General features: G+C 43.8%; 1 protein-coding gene across 2 annotated transcripts in view; it reads right to left on the bottom strand.

Annotated features, from left to right (window-relative positions):
- LOC110505758 (tectonin beta-propeller repeat-containing protein 2) overlaps positions 1–16,961 on the bottom strand; it is a 35,399-nt gene that overhangs the window by 7,310 nt on the left and 11,128 nt on the right. For both annotated transcript variants that reach the window (XM_021585185.2, XM_021585186.2), the window contains exons 12-17: positions 13,028–13,196; positions 12,499–12,640; positions 9,601–9,841; positions 9,239–9,328; positions 7,139–7,372; positions 167–315 (exon numbers count right to left, since the gene is read on the bottom strand). In XM_021585185.2, the coding sequence (XP_021440860.2) occupies positions 167–315; positions 7,139–7,372; positions 9,239–9,328; positions 9,601–9,841; positions 12,499–12,640; positions 13,028–13,196 (1,025 nt within the window). The remainder of the gene's footprint in view (positions 1–166; positions 316–7,138; positions 7,373–9,238; positions 9,329–9,600; positions 9,842–12,498; positions 12,641–13,027; positions 13,197–16,961) is intronic.

Below are 16,961 nucleotides of genomic sequence, written 5' to 3'. Positions count from 1 at the left end.
ATGCATGTTCCTCCTTTATATCTTAATGCATTCACATTTATTTGATTTATTTATTAATGACTTTGTAAAAGCTCCAAACAGTTGTCCAATAAAATAAATGCTCACTGGTGCCCTAGTTCATAGAAAGACCCATATAAACTATGCACTGTGGTTAGACTGGCTTTACCTGCTCTGGTGGTTCGATACAAATCCAGGCAGGAAGCATCATGCTGGGGTTGAGGGGTTGCGTACCGACGCGGAAATAGACCATCCCATAGCCATCACACGCCCACACGTTCTGACTGCCACACGATACGCTGACCAGCCTTACCTGATCTGCAAGACAAAGCAAACCAAAGTCAGTTCTTCAATGTCATGAAGAAAGACTTCCAAGAAGCTGAAGAAGGCACTACTTTGCAGAAACATTGGTTCAGACATCTAATAATAGCAGAGATATTTTACATAATGTTGTAACCGGCTTTGATAATAGGCTAATTTTAACTGGGAGTAATATAGAGTGTATGTACAAGTCTCTATTACTATTGTTTAGTAAGCAGCCTAACACAGCAACCACAGCCATGGCAATTGCTTTTTGAAGCACAACACAGCCCATGTGACAAAACACTATTATGTCACAGTAATCTCGCACAGATTACAGAATCTGACTATTGGGATGAGCGACCTCTAAACAAACAATGACCAAGCTACGTCTACATTAAACATTCAGTGAGTGAAGTACACCCGGTGTCCTGGCTAAATTCCCAATCTGGCCCTCAAACCATCACGGTCACCTAATAATCCCCAGTTTACAATTGGCTCATTCATCCCCCTCCTCTCCCCTGTAACTATTCCCCAGGTCGTTGCTGCAAATGAGAACGTGTTCTCAGTCAACTTACCTGGTAAAATAACGGATAAATAAAATTAAAAAATAAACATTGCGCTGCCATTGCAGGCCTTGAAATGTATGTGACAAATGTATAGGTCAAGACCTGTCACTGGACCATTCTTAGAACACAGCCAAGCAGAATAACTCCTGGAACTCGCTCCTTGGTCTATTTTTCCTCTGTAAATAAATTCACAAACAGGGTTTCTCTCTTACCAATAATTTTCAATAGCTCACATTTGCATAAAACAGCCAGTGGAGAAGCGTGATATGATTTACCTTTCCCAAACTTAATAGGGCATGTGATGTTGAAAGAGAATATGAACATAGGCAGGCAACACAGAGAGGAAGTCAACATGTCTGGATGTCCTCACAGACACCTCAGGGCAGGAAGTTGATTAATTTCACTGGTTTATTAAATTGTCATACTAACCTTGATGCTTCTCTGTGATATACAATCATATTGATGACATCTGTTGGGCAGTCCTTTTAATCTAAACACATCGCTTAGAACAGGAGGAGGCATGTTGATGATGCAAACACTTGAAAGAGTTATCTGAAATGGGAGTGATTTGGACGTCAAGGAACTTGAAGCTCTCAATCTGCTCCACTACAGCCCTTGTCAATGAGAATGGGGGCGTGCTCGGTCGTCCTTTTCCTGGAGTCCACATTCATCTCCTTTGTCTTGATCACATTGAGGGCGAGGTTGTTGTCCTGGCACCACACGGTCAGGTCTCTGACATCCTCCCTATAGGCTGTCTCATCATTGTCAGTGATCCGACCTACCACTGTTGTGTCATCGGCAAACTTAATGATGGTGTTGGAGTCGTGCCTGGCCGTGCAGCCATGAGTGAACAGGGAGTACAGGAGGGGACTTAGCACACACCCCTGAGGGCCCCCCGTGTTGAGGATCAGTGTGGCGGATGTGTTGTTACCTACCCTTACCACCAGGAAGTCTAGGATATATTTGTAGAGGGAGGTGTTTAGTCCCAGGGTCCTTAGCTTATTGATGAGCTGAGGGTACTATGGTGTTGAACGCTGAGCGGTAGTCAATGAATAGCATTCTCACGTAGGTGTTCTTTTTGTCCAGGTGGGAAAGGGCAGTGTGGAGTGCAATAGGGATTGCATCATCTGTAGATCTGTTGGTGCGGTATACAAATTGGAGTGGGTCTAGGGTTTCTGGGATAATGGTGTTGATGTGAGCCATGACCAGCCTTTCAAAGCATTTCATGGCTAAAGACGTGAGTGCTACAGGTTATTTCATAGTTTTGCTGTCTTCACTATTATTCTAAACTGTAGAAAATAGTAAAAATAAAAACCCTTGAATGAGTAGGTGTGTCCAAACTTTTGACTGGTACTGTGTGTGTGTGTATATACAACATACACTTAGGTTGGAGTCATTAAAACTCGTTTTTCAACCACTCCACAAATGTCTTGTTAACAAACTACAGTTTTGGCAAGTCAGTTAGGACATCTACTTTGTGCATGACACAAGTCATTTTTCCAACAATTGTTTACAGATTATTTACACACGTATAATTCACTGTATCACAATTTCAGTGGGTCAGAAGTTGACTGTGCCTTAAACAGCTTGGAAACTCCATAAAATTATGTCATGGCTTTAGAAGCTTCTACTAAGCTAATTTACACTACTTGAGTCAATTGGAGGTGTACCTGTGGATGTATTTCAAGGCCTACCTTCAAACCCAGTGCCTCTTTGCTTGACATCATGGGAAAATCAGAATAAATCAGCCAATACCTCAGAAAAAAAATGTGGACCCCCACAAGTCTGGTTCATCATTGGGAGCCATTTCCAAAAGCCTGAAGGTACCACGTTCATCTGTACAAACAATAGTACACAAGTAAAACACTATGGGACCATGCAGCAGTCATACCGCTCAGGAAGGAGATGCATTCTGTCTCCTAGAGATGAACCTACTTTGGTGCGAAATGTGCAAATCAATCCCAGAACAGCAGCAAAGGACCATGTGAAGATGCTGGAGGAAACAGGTACAAAAGTATCTATATGCACAGTAAAACAAGTCCTATATCGACATAACCTGAAAGGCCGCTAAGAAAGGAAGAAGCCACTGCTCCAAAACCGCCATAAAAAAGCCAGACTACGGTTTGCAACTGCACATGGGGACAAAGATCGTACTTTTGGAGAAATGTCCTCTGGTCTGATGAAACAAAAATAGAACTGTTTGGCCATAATGACCATCGTTATGTTTGGAGGAAAAAGGGGGAGGCTTGCAAGCCGAAGAACACCATCCCAACCGTGAAGCACAGGGGTGGAAGCATGATGTTGTGGGGGTGCTTTGCTGCAGGAGGGACTGGTGCACTTCACAATATAGATGGCGTCATGAGGAACGAAAATTATGTGGATATATTGAAGCAACATTAGTCTGGAAGTTAAAGCTTAGACTTCCAAATGGGTCTTCCAAATGGACAATGACCCCAAGCATACTTCCAAAGTTGTGGCAAAATGGCTTAAGGACAACAAAGTCAAGGTATTGGAGTGGCCATCACAAAGCCCTGACCTCAATCCTATAGAAAATTTGAGGGCAGAACTGAAAAAGCATGTGCGAGCAAGGAGACGCACAAACCTGACTCCGTTACATCAGCTCTGTCAGGGGGAATGGGCCAAAATTCACACAACATTGTGGGAGGCTTGTGGAAGGCTACCCGAAACGTTTGACCCAAGTTTAAATTGTTTAAGGCAATGCTACCAAATACTAATTGAGTGTATGTGAACTTCTGACCCACTGGGAATGTGATGAAAGAAATAAACTGAAATAAATAATTCTCTCTACTATTATTCTGACATTTCACATTCTTAAAATAAAGTGGTTATCCTAACTGACCCAAGACAGGGAATTTTTACTAGGATTAAATGTCAGGAATTTGGAAAAACCGAGTTTAAATGTATTTGGTTAAGGTGTATGTAAACTTCCAACTTCAACTGTGTATATGTGATGGGATGTATAGACATTATGGACAGTATGTGGTTAGAATATGTAGGATAGAATAGTATATGTATAGCAATAGCTTAATAGGATGGCCTTGACTAGAATACAGTATGTAACCAATATTAAAGTGACCAGTGTTCCATTATTAAAGTGACCAGTACATAGGGCAACAGCCTCTAAGGTGCAGGGTTGAGTAACCGGGTAATAGCCGGCAAGTGACTAAGTTCAGGGAAGGGTACTGGGTGAAGGCCAAGGGGTTTTAACCAAGGCAAATAAGCCAAATTATTTCAACTGAACATAAAATGGCTTCATCCCTTATCCCTTAAAAACATGGTATTTTCATCTTCAGGTAAGGTTGCGGACTCAAATGAAGTGAATTCATTTGTGAAGTAGGCTATGGAGACAGAGGCATCAATGTTGCTTGTCTTTAGTCATTTTGTGGAATGGTTAATGGACAACCCTTTCAGAGGTCAGTCATTGCTCTTTCCATGTATCACATTATCACTATTTGATTAAGCTATTTGACATTCTGTAACAAAGGTCTGTGTGGGGAGAGACTGGGGCAGGGGGCAACTTCTAAGCTGTAGATAGGTAGCTGTCATATCTGCTGGGACTTCTTTAACCATCATAACCTGTGCTAATATCCTACTTAACCAGCCTGTCAGAAGATCGGGATTTCCACCTTTCCAAATACAGATAACCCAGGAAGACCTCATATGTTAATCATTGATAACCTATAGAAATACTCCTGGAACTTCTGGGCAGAATACATTCTAATAAAAGATTAGTCCTAAACGTTCCCTGAGTCAAGACTATAGACACATGGTCTTCAGCCATGTCTCAGGGCAAGGCCTAAACATGTCTTTGTATCTTTCTGAATAGTGTATATGGGGTTGCAGCTTCTATGCTTGGCTGTTCAGAGTGGTCTTCAAAGCTCAGGTCAAGGACTAATGTTTTCTAGACATTCATAACCTTGGACATCACGCTTTCAACTCTGACCTCTATAAAATGGAAATCAACCTTTTATAATAAAAATAATAAAAAAATGTTCTACACCCAATGAACATCTTACGTAAAAGAAGCTACACTTGCAAATGTCATTATGGCATCACTTTCTAAACTACCCTTCATGAACTATAATGAACTGTAAAAGGTGTCAAAAACACTATGTCCCTGTGCAGCGTTCTAGTATGGAGACTTAGATCATGTGGTCAATGACACTAACAGAACAGGGCTAAAAGTGAGTGCACTCTCAGCTCCTTCCCCGCTCATGTTACATCGTGATGCACACAGAGCCCAATAGGACCTGGCTACAGCTGTCTGCTGTCGTCACATGGCTGTCTATTTGCACCCGCCACTTTCCAGCAGCAGAACATATACAACCTGAACCTCTTCAATAAACAAATACTGAAGCTTCTACCAAGACCCTGGTGGATCTAGCCATGGGTAGAAACCTATGTGCTATTATATCATTTCAAATCAATGGAAAGTAAGCTAACACTGAACTCTAGGAATGGAGGGTTGGGGCTAGGGTTGGTTGTGCAAAATTTGGGTAGACCTATTCTAAGGTAATGCTACTTCCAAATATCACTGGTATCCAATATCATTTTGCGCTGTTAATGAGTAGTAAATCATTCCAGACTGTGTCATTTTTGTGCTTATTTGTGACCTTATAGTTGCCTTCTCATAAATAAATACATAAAAATAGATACTTCATTAGACTATGAACATTGATACAGCATAACTGATAAAACTGCACCCTTTTGATTTGTAAAGTTCAAATATAGTATCGTCTTGCACATCACAATATCTCAACCAATATCGTCAATGTCAAATATCACTGATACTCGATATTATCAAGCCTAGTAGGGACTGAGTTTTTAAAGATTAGGCCGTCTGCCAAATGAGAGTAACACATCGGTCCAATATCTGTTTAGGATCATGTGTTCTCTGCAGACATGTCAGCTTACTGCTTGAGATGTGGTGCAAACAAACTAAAGACCATGTAAACAACACTTCAACCTAAAAGCAGATTAGGTATTTTTCTTTGGTGAACTTATCTGACATTCCTTCAGCATGGAGTATTGACAGGTCAGTCTCAGTGATTGTACCCTTGACTTGATCATTTCCATACCTAGCCTGAACCTTGACACCTTGCTCAAGGAGGACCTTAATACAAAACAAGTCTTATGTAAGTACCAGCTGCCAATACAGAGAAAATAAACACCTCCCTCGTAAAAGTGGGGAAGCGAGTGATATCTGACACCAGCCTGTAGAACCTGTGTCCGCAGCCAATCAAGAGGAGGACAAAACGGGTCTTCATACACTGTTGTAAGACAGTCTTTCTACCTACCTGGCTCTTACCTTTAAAGTCCAGATCCTCTGCTTCAGGTGTGCTAGTTTATTTCTCGCCCTGCATTGCCAAAGGATGTGACTAGGACTAGAAAGACACCCGCATATAGACCCCTTTCTGTGTTTACAAACATTGTCGCAAGAGGGCGATGTGCACAAGTTGGTGGCAGAACAAGGGGAAGATCTTACAGAAGGCCAGCAAAAAAAGCCTCTCTTTACATGTTGCTTACGGGTGCATTTCACACTACATTTGGATTATAATTGGATTTTAAGGCTTGTATGAATGTCCTGCTTAATATAATGTTTGTTTGTCGAATGTGCGCAGATGGCAATGGCTTTCTTACTGCCGCCAAGAGTGGCGTGAATCTGTGTGTGACGTCAGTATAGCGTGTACTGGAAAAGGGTCTATAGAGACGTAAATTAGGTCAGAGTCAGACGGTCGGCAGCTAGGAGGCGTCAGAATCGGGGGACACAACCTGAGCTGGTGGGGACACTAAGATGGCCGTGTGAAAGTATGCAGCTACATGCAACTGACACCAAAAGACAGGCTGACATTTGACAGACTAGACATACAACATGTGCTAGATACAACATGTACCAGATACGCATGTGAGACTAGGAACAGATGTCCTAGCCTGATCAGTTATGTAATGGCTATAAAAAATAACGCATATTGCCAATATATACACAACTAAATGTTCCTTTAATATCTGCAGACCAAATTAATGAGTTACTGCAGTATAATGAAATGTGGCAAACATGTTGTTTTCCCACAAAACAGAGGAAACACCACAGAACTACTGCAATCAACCTCCCTGTGAGGGAACACAATCACAATCGCCAAACAAAATGATTTCTGCATTGAGGATCTAGCAGAGCCATCTAGTCTACACTTAGCTACCCTAGCTTGTGATCTGCCCAGTGTTATTTCTAAATGTGAAAAGGGCGGCCTTACCGAGCTGGCTGAGGTCCAGTAGGTTCCAGTGCATGCCGGTGGGGCAGCTAGTGGAGAGGGTGCGGATGTGGACGCGGCCATGTTGGTCCAATCCCCACAGGGCATCGCGGCAGGCAGAGAGCTGGACCATCTCTGTGTCCTGGGGCAGTTGGACTGTGGTGGGGTGCATCTGACCATCCTGGTCCCAAAAACAGAACAGGTCTTTCCTGCTCTGGCCCAGCCACAGGAAGCTCCCTGCAGAGACACAGAGACAGTCAGTCACATATTGGTGATGTACAACGCAGACACAGATAACAGCGGCAGATGTCACTACACAGAGACCGAGATAACAGCGACAGATGTCACTGTCACTGTCACACAACAGGGGACAGTATGGAATGTAAATGTGGTCTTCCTTATTTCTGTTAATATACAGTGGGGAGAACAAGTATTTGATAACCTGCAAAATCGGCAGTGTTTCCTACTTACAAAGCATGTAGAGGTCTGTAATTTTTATCATAGGTACACATCAACTGCGAGAGACGAAATCTAAAACAAAAATCCAGAAAATCACATTGTATGATTTTTATGTAATTAATTTGCATTTTATTGCATGACATAAGTATTTGATACATCAGAAAAGCATAACTTAATATTTGGTACAGAAACCTTTGTTTGCAATTACAGAGATCTTACGTTTCCTGTAGTTCTTGACCAGGTTTGCACACACTGCAGCAGGGACTTTGGCCCACTCCTCCATACAGACCTTCTCCAGATCATTCAGGTTTCGGGGCTGTCGCTGGGCAATACGGAATTTCAGCTCCCTCCAAAGATTTTCTGTTGGGTTCAGGTCTGGAGACTGGCTAGGCCACTCCAGGACCTTGAGATGCTTCTTACGGAGTCAGTCCTTAGTTGCCCTGGCTGTGTGTTTCGGGTCATTGTCATGCTGGAAGACCCAGCCACGACGCATCTTCAATGCTCTTACTGAGGGAAGGAGATTGTTGGCCAATTTCTCGCGATACATGGCCCCATCCATCCTCCCCTCAATACGGTGCAGTCGTCCTGTCCCCTTTGCAGAAAAGCATCCCCAAAGAAAGATGTTTCCACCTCCATGCTTCACGGTTGGGATGGTGTTCTTGGGGTTGTACTCATCCTTCTTCTTCCTCCAAACACGGTGAGTGGATTTTAGACCAAAAAGCTATTTTTTGTCTCATCAGACCATATGACCTTCTCCCATTCCTCCTCTGGATCATCCAGATGGTCATTGGCAAACTTCAGACGGGCCTGGAAATGCGCTGGCTTGAGCAGGGGGACCTTGCATGCGCTGCAGGATTTTAATCCATGACGCCGTAGTGTGTTCCAAATGGTTTTCTTTGAGACTGTGGTGCCAGCTCTCTTCAGGTCATTGACCAGGTCCTGCCGTGTAGTTCTGGGCTGATCCCTCACCTTCCTCATGATCATTGATGCCCCCCGAGGTGAGATCTTGCATGGAGCCCCAGACCGAGGGTGATTGACCGTCATCTTGAACTTCTTCCATTTTCTAATAATTGCGCCAACATTTGTTGCCTTCTCACCAAGCTGCTTGCCTATTGTCCTGTAGTCCATCCGAGCCTTGTGCAGGTCTACAATTTTATCCCTGATGTCCTTACACAGCTCTCTGGTCGTGGCCATTGTGGAGAGGTTGGAGTCTGTTTGATTGAGTGTGTGGACAGGTGTCTTTTATACAGGTAACGAGTTCAAAAAGGTGCAGTTAATACAGGTAATGAGTGGAGAACAGGAGGGCTTCTTAAAGAAAAACTAACAGGTCTGTGAGAACCGGCATTCTAACTGGTTGGTAGGTGATCAAATACTTATGCCATGCAATAAAATGCTAATTAATTACTTAAAAATCATACAATGTGATTTTCTGGATTTTTGTTTTAGATTGTCTCTCACAGTTGAAGTGTACCTATGATAAAAATTACTGACCTCTACATGCTTTGTAAGTAGGAAAACCTGCAAAATAGGCAGTGTATCAAATACTTGTTCTCCCCACTGTATTTGAGATGGGTTGTTGCCATCAGGTGGAGGGTGGGTAGTGCGTGTTATGTCTGTATTACAATATTGTGTTTTGTGTATTACCTTCTTTACTGAGTACAGCCGAGGAATAGACAAATGCCCACTTGGTGGCTGAGACGGTTCCTCTGGGTACCACACCCTGCCAGAATGTACCTGTGGGGTCACAACACATCACTGTTACACTGAACACACTGCAGTATTCACACAAAAGTCCCTGTCCACCACACTGACTTAAAACAGAGGTGCCAATAAATCAATGCTTAGCTGATTAAGTTCTGTGAAGTGTAGTCATGTCAGAAAGTACATTCCATAAATTGCAATCCAATGCAGAAAACAAAAATTCCTCATGACTGAGCATGTGTTAACCCACTGAGCTAAAGCCTAGGCATTAGCTTGGAAAGTCTTGAGGTTTCATAAATTCATACCGCTGAGGCTGCCCTTGGCGACATGGAAGTTGTTCCTGCCGGATGCAATCCAGACGCCGCTGGTGTTGGAGGAGACCAGGCTGGGCTGGCACTGGAACTGCTGGGACAGGAAGGCCATGCGGAGGCACTCTGCAACCCGCTCCACCGGGGCCTTGGTGGCTGTGGCCATGTTCTGAGTGGCTTGGATCAGAGTCTGGAACAGACTTCCCTGATCAAACACCACATAGTCTGTGATGCTCACCTGAAGAGGAGGGTGGGTGAGGAAGAGAGAGGGAACAAAAGGCCAGAAATGTATAAGCATTAGAAGTTGTGCCATGGTTAGTAGATGTTAATGCGAGTGTAGTGAAAAGCTTGTGCTTCTGGTTCCGACAGTGCAGTAATATCTAACAAGTAATCTAATAATTTCCCAACAACTACCTAATACACAAAAATCTAAAGGGATGGAATAAGAATATGTACATATAAATATGTGGATGGACGATGGCCGATCGGCATAGGCAAGGTGCAATAGATGGTATAAGGTACAGTATATACACATATGAGACGAGTAATGTAAGATATGTAAACAATGTTAAAGTGGCATTGTTTAAAGTGACTCGTGATCCATTTATTGGGTGTCAATGTAGGCAGAAGCCTCTCTGAGTTAGTGATGGCTGTTTAGCGGTCTGATGGCCTTGAGAAAAAAGCTGTTTTTCGGTCTCTCTGTCCCAGTTTTGATACACCTGTACTGACCTCGCCTTCTGGATGGTAGTGGGGTGAACAGGCAGTGGCTCAGGTGGTTGTTGTCCTTGATGATCTTTTTGGCCTTCCTGTGACATCAGGGTGCTGTTGGTGTCTTGGACTGCAGGTAGTTTGCCCCCGGTGATGCGTTGTGCAGACCGCACCACCCTCTGGAGAACCTTGTGGTTGCAGGTGGCGCAGTTGCTGTACCAGACGGTGATACAGCCCAACAGGATGCTTTCGATTGAGCATCTGTAAAAGGTAGTCAGGGTTTTGGGTGACAAGCCAAATTCCATCAGCCTCCTGAGGTTTAAGAGGCACGGTTGCACTTTCTTCACCACACTGTTTGTGTGGGTGGACCATTTCAGTTTGTCTGTGATGTGTATGCCGAGAAACTTGAAGCTTCCCACCTTCTCCACTACTGTCCATTCAATGTGGATGGGGGTTGCTCCCTCTGCTGTTTCCTGTAGTCCACAATCATCTCCTCTGTTTTGTTGACGTTGAGTGAGAGGTTGTTTTCCTGACACCACACCTCCTCCATGTAGGCTGTTTCTTCATTGTTGGTAATCAAGCCCACCACTGTTGTGTCGTCTGCAAACTTCATGACTGAGTTGGAGGCGTGCATGGCCACACAGTCATGGGTGAACAGGGAGTACAGGAGGGGGCTGAGCATGCACCCTGTGGGGTTAAGGGTCAGCGAAGTGGAGATTTTGTTTCCTACCTTCACCACCTGGAGGCGGCCCGTCAGAAAGTCCAGAACCCAATTGCACAGGGCGGGGTTGAGACCCAAGGCCTCCAGCTTAATGATGAGCTTGGAGGGTACTATGGTGTTGAATGCTGAGCTGTAGTCAATGAACAGCATTCTTACAAAGGTATTCCTCTTGTCCTGATGGGATAGGGCAGTGTGCAGTGTGATGGCGATAGCATCGTCTTTGGACCTGTTGGGGCGGTATGCAAACTGAAGTGGGTCTAGGGTGGCTGGTAAGGTAGAGGTGATATGATCCTTGACTAGTCTCTCAAAGATTGAATATGTCCGTAAACACACCAGCCAGCTGGTCTGCTCACGCTTTGAGGATTCGGCTTGGGATGCCGTCTGGGCCAGCAGCCTTGCGAGGGTTAACACGTTTAAATGTCTCACGTCGGCCATGGAGAAGGAGGGGGGCCGCAGACCTTGTTAGCGGGCCACGACAGTGGCAAAGTATTATCCTCAATGCGGGCAAAGAAGGTTTTTAGTTTATGTGGAAGCGTGACGTCGGTGTCTGTGACGTGGCTGGTTATCTTTTTGTAGTCCGTGATTTCCTGTAGAACCTGCCACATACGTATTGTGTCCGAGCCGTTGAATTGCGACTCCACTTTGTCCCAGTACCGGAATTTCACAGGTTTGATTGCCTTGCGGAGGGAATAACAACACCGTTAATATTTGGACATATTGCCAGTCCTCTTTCCATGGTTAAATGTGGTGGTTCACACTTTCAGTTTTGCGCGAATGCCGCCATACATCCACGGTTTCTGGTTAGGGTTCTTCTTCCCAGAGAGGTGTTTATCTCGGTTGGCGTGATGCATGGAGAAGCCCAGTGGCTGAACCGATTTCGACAACGTCTCTCGAGAGCCATGTTTCGGTGAAACAGAGAATGTTGCAATCTCTGATGTCTCTCTGTAAGGCAACCCTTGTCCTAATTTCGTCTACCTTGTTGTCAAGAGACTGGACATGGGCGAGTAGTATACTCGGAAGTGGGGGGCAGTGTTGCACGCCTACAGAGCCTGACTAGGAGGCCGCTCCATCAGTCTCTTCTGCGCCGACGTTGTCCTGGGTGGTGTACTGAACAAAGGATCCGCTTTGGGAAAGTCGTATTCCTGGTCGTAAAGTTGGTAAGTTGACGTCGCTCTTATATCCAATAGTTCTTCCTGGCTGTATGTAATAAGACTTAAGATCTCCTGGGGTAACAATGTAAGAAATAATACATTAAAAAATATATAAATAAATAGTGCATAGTTTCCTAAGGACTCGAAGAGAGGCGACCATATCTGTCGACACCAGACCCATACTCATCCCAGGGTGAAGTCTGTAATGCAAAACATCCTAAATTTGACTTTAATAATACATGCTCTTAAAAAATGATCATAGTGCAAGATAGACGACGTATGGAAAACATTGAACACAGTCTATAGGATACCAACCTGCCACCAGTGGTCATCTTCCCCCTGGGGCTTCCTGGCAGTGACTCCAGTCCTGAACCACAGACTGCCGCTGGTGTCCAGAGCCCAAGCCGTGTTGCTCTCTCCCAGGGCTATACAGATGGCCTCCAGACCCTGACTCTCACTTTGGGAGGAGGAAAAACACATTCACACAAATATGTAATGATCAATAAAGAAAGCTAACATTGCCTGAGTACTGAAGACTTGCATTAGCTCCCCAAGCTAATGCCTAGGAGGATTTAGCTCAGCAGGTTAACAGTCCTGTGGCGGGCTGGAGATCTGGATTTGAACCCTGGTCGGTCATACTAACTAAACGTTCATTGCTACTAGGTCTCTATGACACACGTCTTCCTTCCTCTTTTCAAAAAAGGTGAAAGAATCACAGTTGAATTACAATTATCTGGAATAACCACACCACAACCCACAGGGGTGTCACAAGAACCGACCAGAGCTAACTCCACTGTTACTGGGGCCTCTTTTTGCAGGTTCTCTTTTTCAGAAAAGGTCCTACCTGATTTTGTCATACTTCCACATTTCCCCCAGGCCATCGCCATCTCTGTAGAAGACGGCCCTGTGTTGGCTGAGGGCCCACACCACCCCGCCACGCGCTGCGATCTGGGCCATAGGACATGGGCAGTCCACCTTCACAGCTCGTGCACACGGACGGTCCACACTCAAACCTGCAGAACGGGATCACAACCACACAGTCAAGTTTCAGGCATTTGTTGTATTTGTTGTTTTTGTGAGTTAGTGAGGGGCCGGGAATGTCTATATGTAACAGAATGTTAATCATGCTAAACTATTAACAGTATAGCAGTCTCACATTAGTTTCTTAGTTAATCATATCGAATTCAAATTAAAATGTATATATCCCATATACATATAGTGCATTCGGAAAGAATTCAGACCCTTTGACTTTTCTCACATTTAGTTGTTTTTTCCCACTCATTAATCCACACAATACCCCATAATGACAAAGCGAAAACAGGTTTTGAAATTTGTGTAAAGGTATTAAAAACAAAAACAAATACCTCATTTACATAAGTATTAAGACTCTTTGCTATGAGACTAACAATTGAGCTCAGGTGAATCCTGTTCCATTGATCATCCTTGAGATGGTTCTACTACCTGATTGGAGTCCACTTGTGGTAAATTCAATTGATTGGACATGATTTGAAAAAGGCACACACCTGTCTATATAAGGTTTCACAGTTCAAAGTGCATGTCAGAGCAAAAACCAAGCCGTGAGGTTGAAGGAATTGTCCGTAGAGCTCCGAGACAGGATTGTGTCGAAGCAGAGATCTGGGGAAGGGTACAAAAAAAACTGTCTGCAGCATTGAAGGTCCCCAAGAACACAATGGCCATCATCCTTAAACGGAAGAAATTTGGAACCACCAAGACTCTTCCTAGAACTGGTCACCTGGCCAAACTGAGCAATCGGGGGAGAAGGGCCTTGGTCAAGGAGGTGACCAAGAACCTGATGGTCACTCTGACAAGAGCTCCAGAGTTCCTCTGTGGAGATGGGAAAACCTTCCAGAAGGACAACCATCTCTGCAGGACTCCACCAATCAGGCCTTTATGGTAGAGTGGACAGACGGAAACCAGTCCTCAGTAAAAGGCATATGACAGTCCGCTTGGAGACTATCAGACCATGACAAGATTCTCTGGTCTGATGAATACCCTGAATGCAAAGCATCACGTCTGGAAGAAAACTTGCTCCATCCCTAGTCTGATGCATCGTAGTGGCAGAATCGTGCTGTGGGGATGTATTTCAGCGGCTGGGATTGGGAGACTAGTCAGGATCAAGGCAAAGATGAAAGGAGAAAAGTACAGAGAGATTCTTGATGAAAACCTGCACCAGAGTGCTCAGGACCTCAGACTGGAGTGAATGTTCACCTTCCAACAGGACAACGACCCTAAGAAAACAGCCAAGACAACGTAGGAGTAGCTTCGGGACAGGTCTCTGAATGTCCTTGAGTGGCCCAGCCAGAGCCCGGACTTGAACCCGATCAAAGATTTCTGGAGAGACCTGAAAATACCTGTGCAGCGATGCTCCCCATACAACCTAACAGAGCTTGAGTGGATCTGCAGAGAAGAATGGGAGAAACTCCTCAAATACAGGTGTGCCAAGCTTGTAGCATCATACACAAGAACACTTGAGGATGTAATCGTTGCCAAAGGTGCTTCAACAAAGTACTAAGTAAAGGGTCTGAATACTTATGTAAATGTGATCTGTTTTTGTATTTTTAATACATTTTTAAAAAGGCTAAAAACCTGCTTTGCTTTGTCCTTGTGTGGTATTTTGTGTAGATTGACAAGGGAAAAAAACTAATCCATTTAGAATAAGGCAGTAACATAACAAAATATGGAAAAAGTCAAGGCGGCGGAATAATTTCGGAATGAACTGTATATCCTCCAAACATCGGTTTTGAGGGCATTATCACTTTCACAGTTTACCAATATATACAGTTGAAGTCGGAGGTTTACCTACACTTAGGTTAGAGTCATTAAAACCCGTTTTTCAACCACTCCACAAATGTCTTGTTAACAAACTATAGTTTTGGCAAGTCGGTAAGGACATCTACTTTGTGCATGACAAGTCATTTTTCCAACAATTGTTTACAGGCAGATTATTTCACTTATAATTCACTGCATCACAATTCAGTGGGTCAGAAGTTTGACTGTGCCATTAAACAGCTTGGAAGATTCCAGAAAATGTCACGGCTTTAGAAGCTTCTGATAGGCTAATTGACATAATTTGAGTCAATTGGAGGTGTACCTGTGGATGTATTTCAAGGCCTACCTTCAAACTCAGTGCCTCTTTGCTTGACATTATGGGAAAATCAAAAGAAATCAGCCAAGACCTACACAAGTCTGGTTCATCCTTGGGAGCCATTTCCAAAAGCCTGAAGGTACCACATTCATCTGTACAAAGAATCGTTATACTGCTCAGGAAGAAGACGCGTTCTGTCTCCTAGAGATGAATGTACTTTGGTGCGAAATGTGCAAATTAATCCCAGAACAGCAGCAAAGGACCATGTGAAGATGCTGGAGAAAACAGGTACCAAAGTATCGATATCCACAGTAAAACGAGTGCTATATCGACATAACCTGAAAGGCCGCTCAGCAAGGAAGAAGCCAAAACCGCCATAAAAAATACAGACTACGGTTTGCAACTGCACATGGGGACAAAGATCGTACTTTTTGGAGAAATGTCCTCTGGGCTGATGAAAAAAAAATAGAACTGTTCGGGCCATAATGACCATCGTTATGTTTAGAGGAAAAAGGGGGAGGCTTGCAAGCCAAAGAACACCATCCTAACCGTGAAGCACGGGGGTGGCAGCATCATGTTGTGGGGTTGCTTTGCTGCAGCAGGGACTGGTACACTATACAAAATAGATGGCATCATGAGGAATGAAAATCATGTGGATATATTGAAGCAACATCTCAAGACATCAGTCAGGAAGTTAAAGCTTGGTCGCAAATGGGTCTTCCAAATGGACAATGACCCCAAGCATACTTCCAAAGTTGTGGCAAAATGGCTTAAGGACAACAAAGTCAAGGTATTGGAGTGGCCATCACAAAGCCCTGACCTCAATCCTATAGAAAATTTGTGGGCAGAACTGAAAAGCGTGTGCGAGCAAGGAGGTCTCCAAACCTGACTCAGTTACACCAGCTCTGTCAGGAGGAATGGGCCAAAATTCTCACAACCTATTGTGGGAAGCTTGTGGAAGGCTACCCGAAATGTTTGACCCAAGTTAAGCTAATTGTGTGTATGTGAACTTCTGATCCACTAGGAACGTGATGAAAGAAATAAAAGCAGAAATAAATAATTCTCTACTATTATTGACATCACATTCTTGAAATAAAGTAGTGATATTAACTGACCTTAGACAGGGAATTTTTACTAGGATTAAATGTCAGGAATTGTGAAAAACTGAGTTTAAATGTATTTGGCTAAGGTGTATGTAAACTTCCTACTTCAATTGTAAAAATAATGATTGACAAACGTTCATTAGAAACGTTCTTTTGATTAATTTATTCATACCATTTCCTTCTTCCACGAGACATAGTCCCGACACAAATCTAAAGTTGCAACCCAAGCCGGCTGGTCGTTCGTTCCATTGGTTCTGTTGCCAGAGACGCGACCCAGTCGTTCAGTCTTTTTGTTCTGTATCTATGGATGCGAGCAACCCAGTGGTTCGTTCTAAATGTTCCATTGCCATAATGACTGGCAATGTTCTTATCCCTAGCTTGCTAGCTAGACAACTACAGCTAAGTTACAGTCACGTCAAACAGTGCAGACAGAATAACAGCAAAGTATCTCCTAATGCAGCAAAGTATCTAATGATGCACAATTTTGCCTGGTAAAGAAAATGTGCTTTCTCATCAGGACACTGTTGCTCTGAGGAGCTAGCCAACAACACAGCTAACACAATCACTTA

The sequence above is a fragment of the Oncorhynchus mykiss genome, chromosome 25, assembly GCF_013265735.2.
Source record: "Oncorhynchus mykiss isolate Arlee chromosome 25, USDA_OmykA_1.1, whole genome shotgun sequence".
Classification (NCBI taxonomy): domain Eukaryota; kingdom Metazoa; phylum Chordata; class Actinopteri; order Salmoniformes; family Salmonidae; genus Oncorhynchus; species Oncorhynchus mykiss.
Note: the sequence above shows the minus strand (reverse complement) of the source record. Positions and strands in the feature narration are given on the sequence as shown.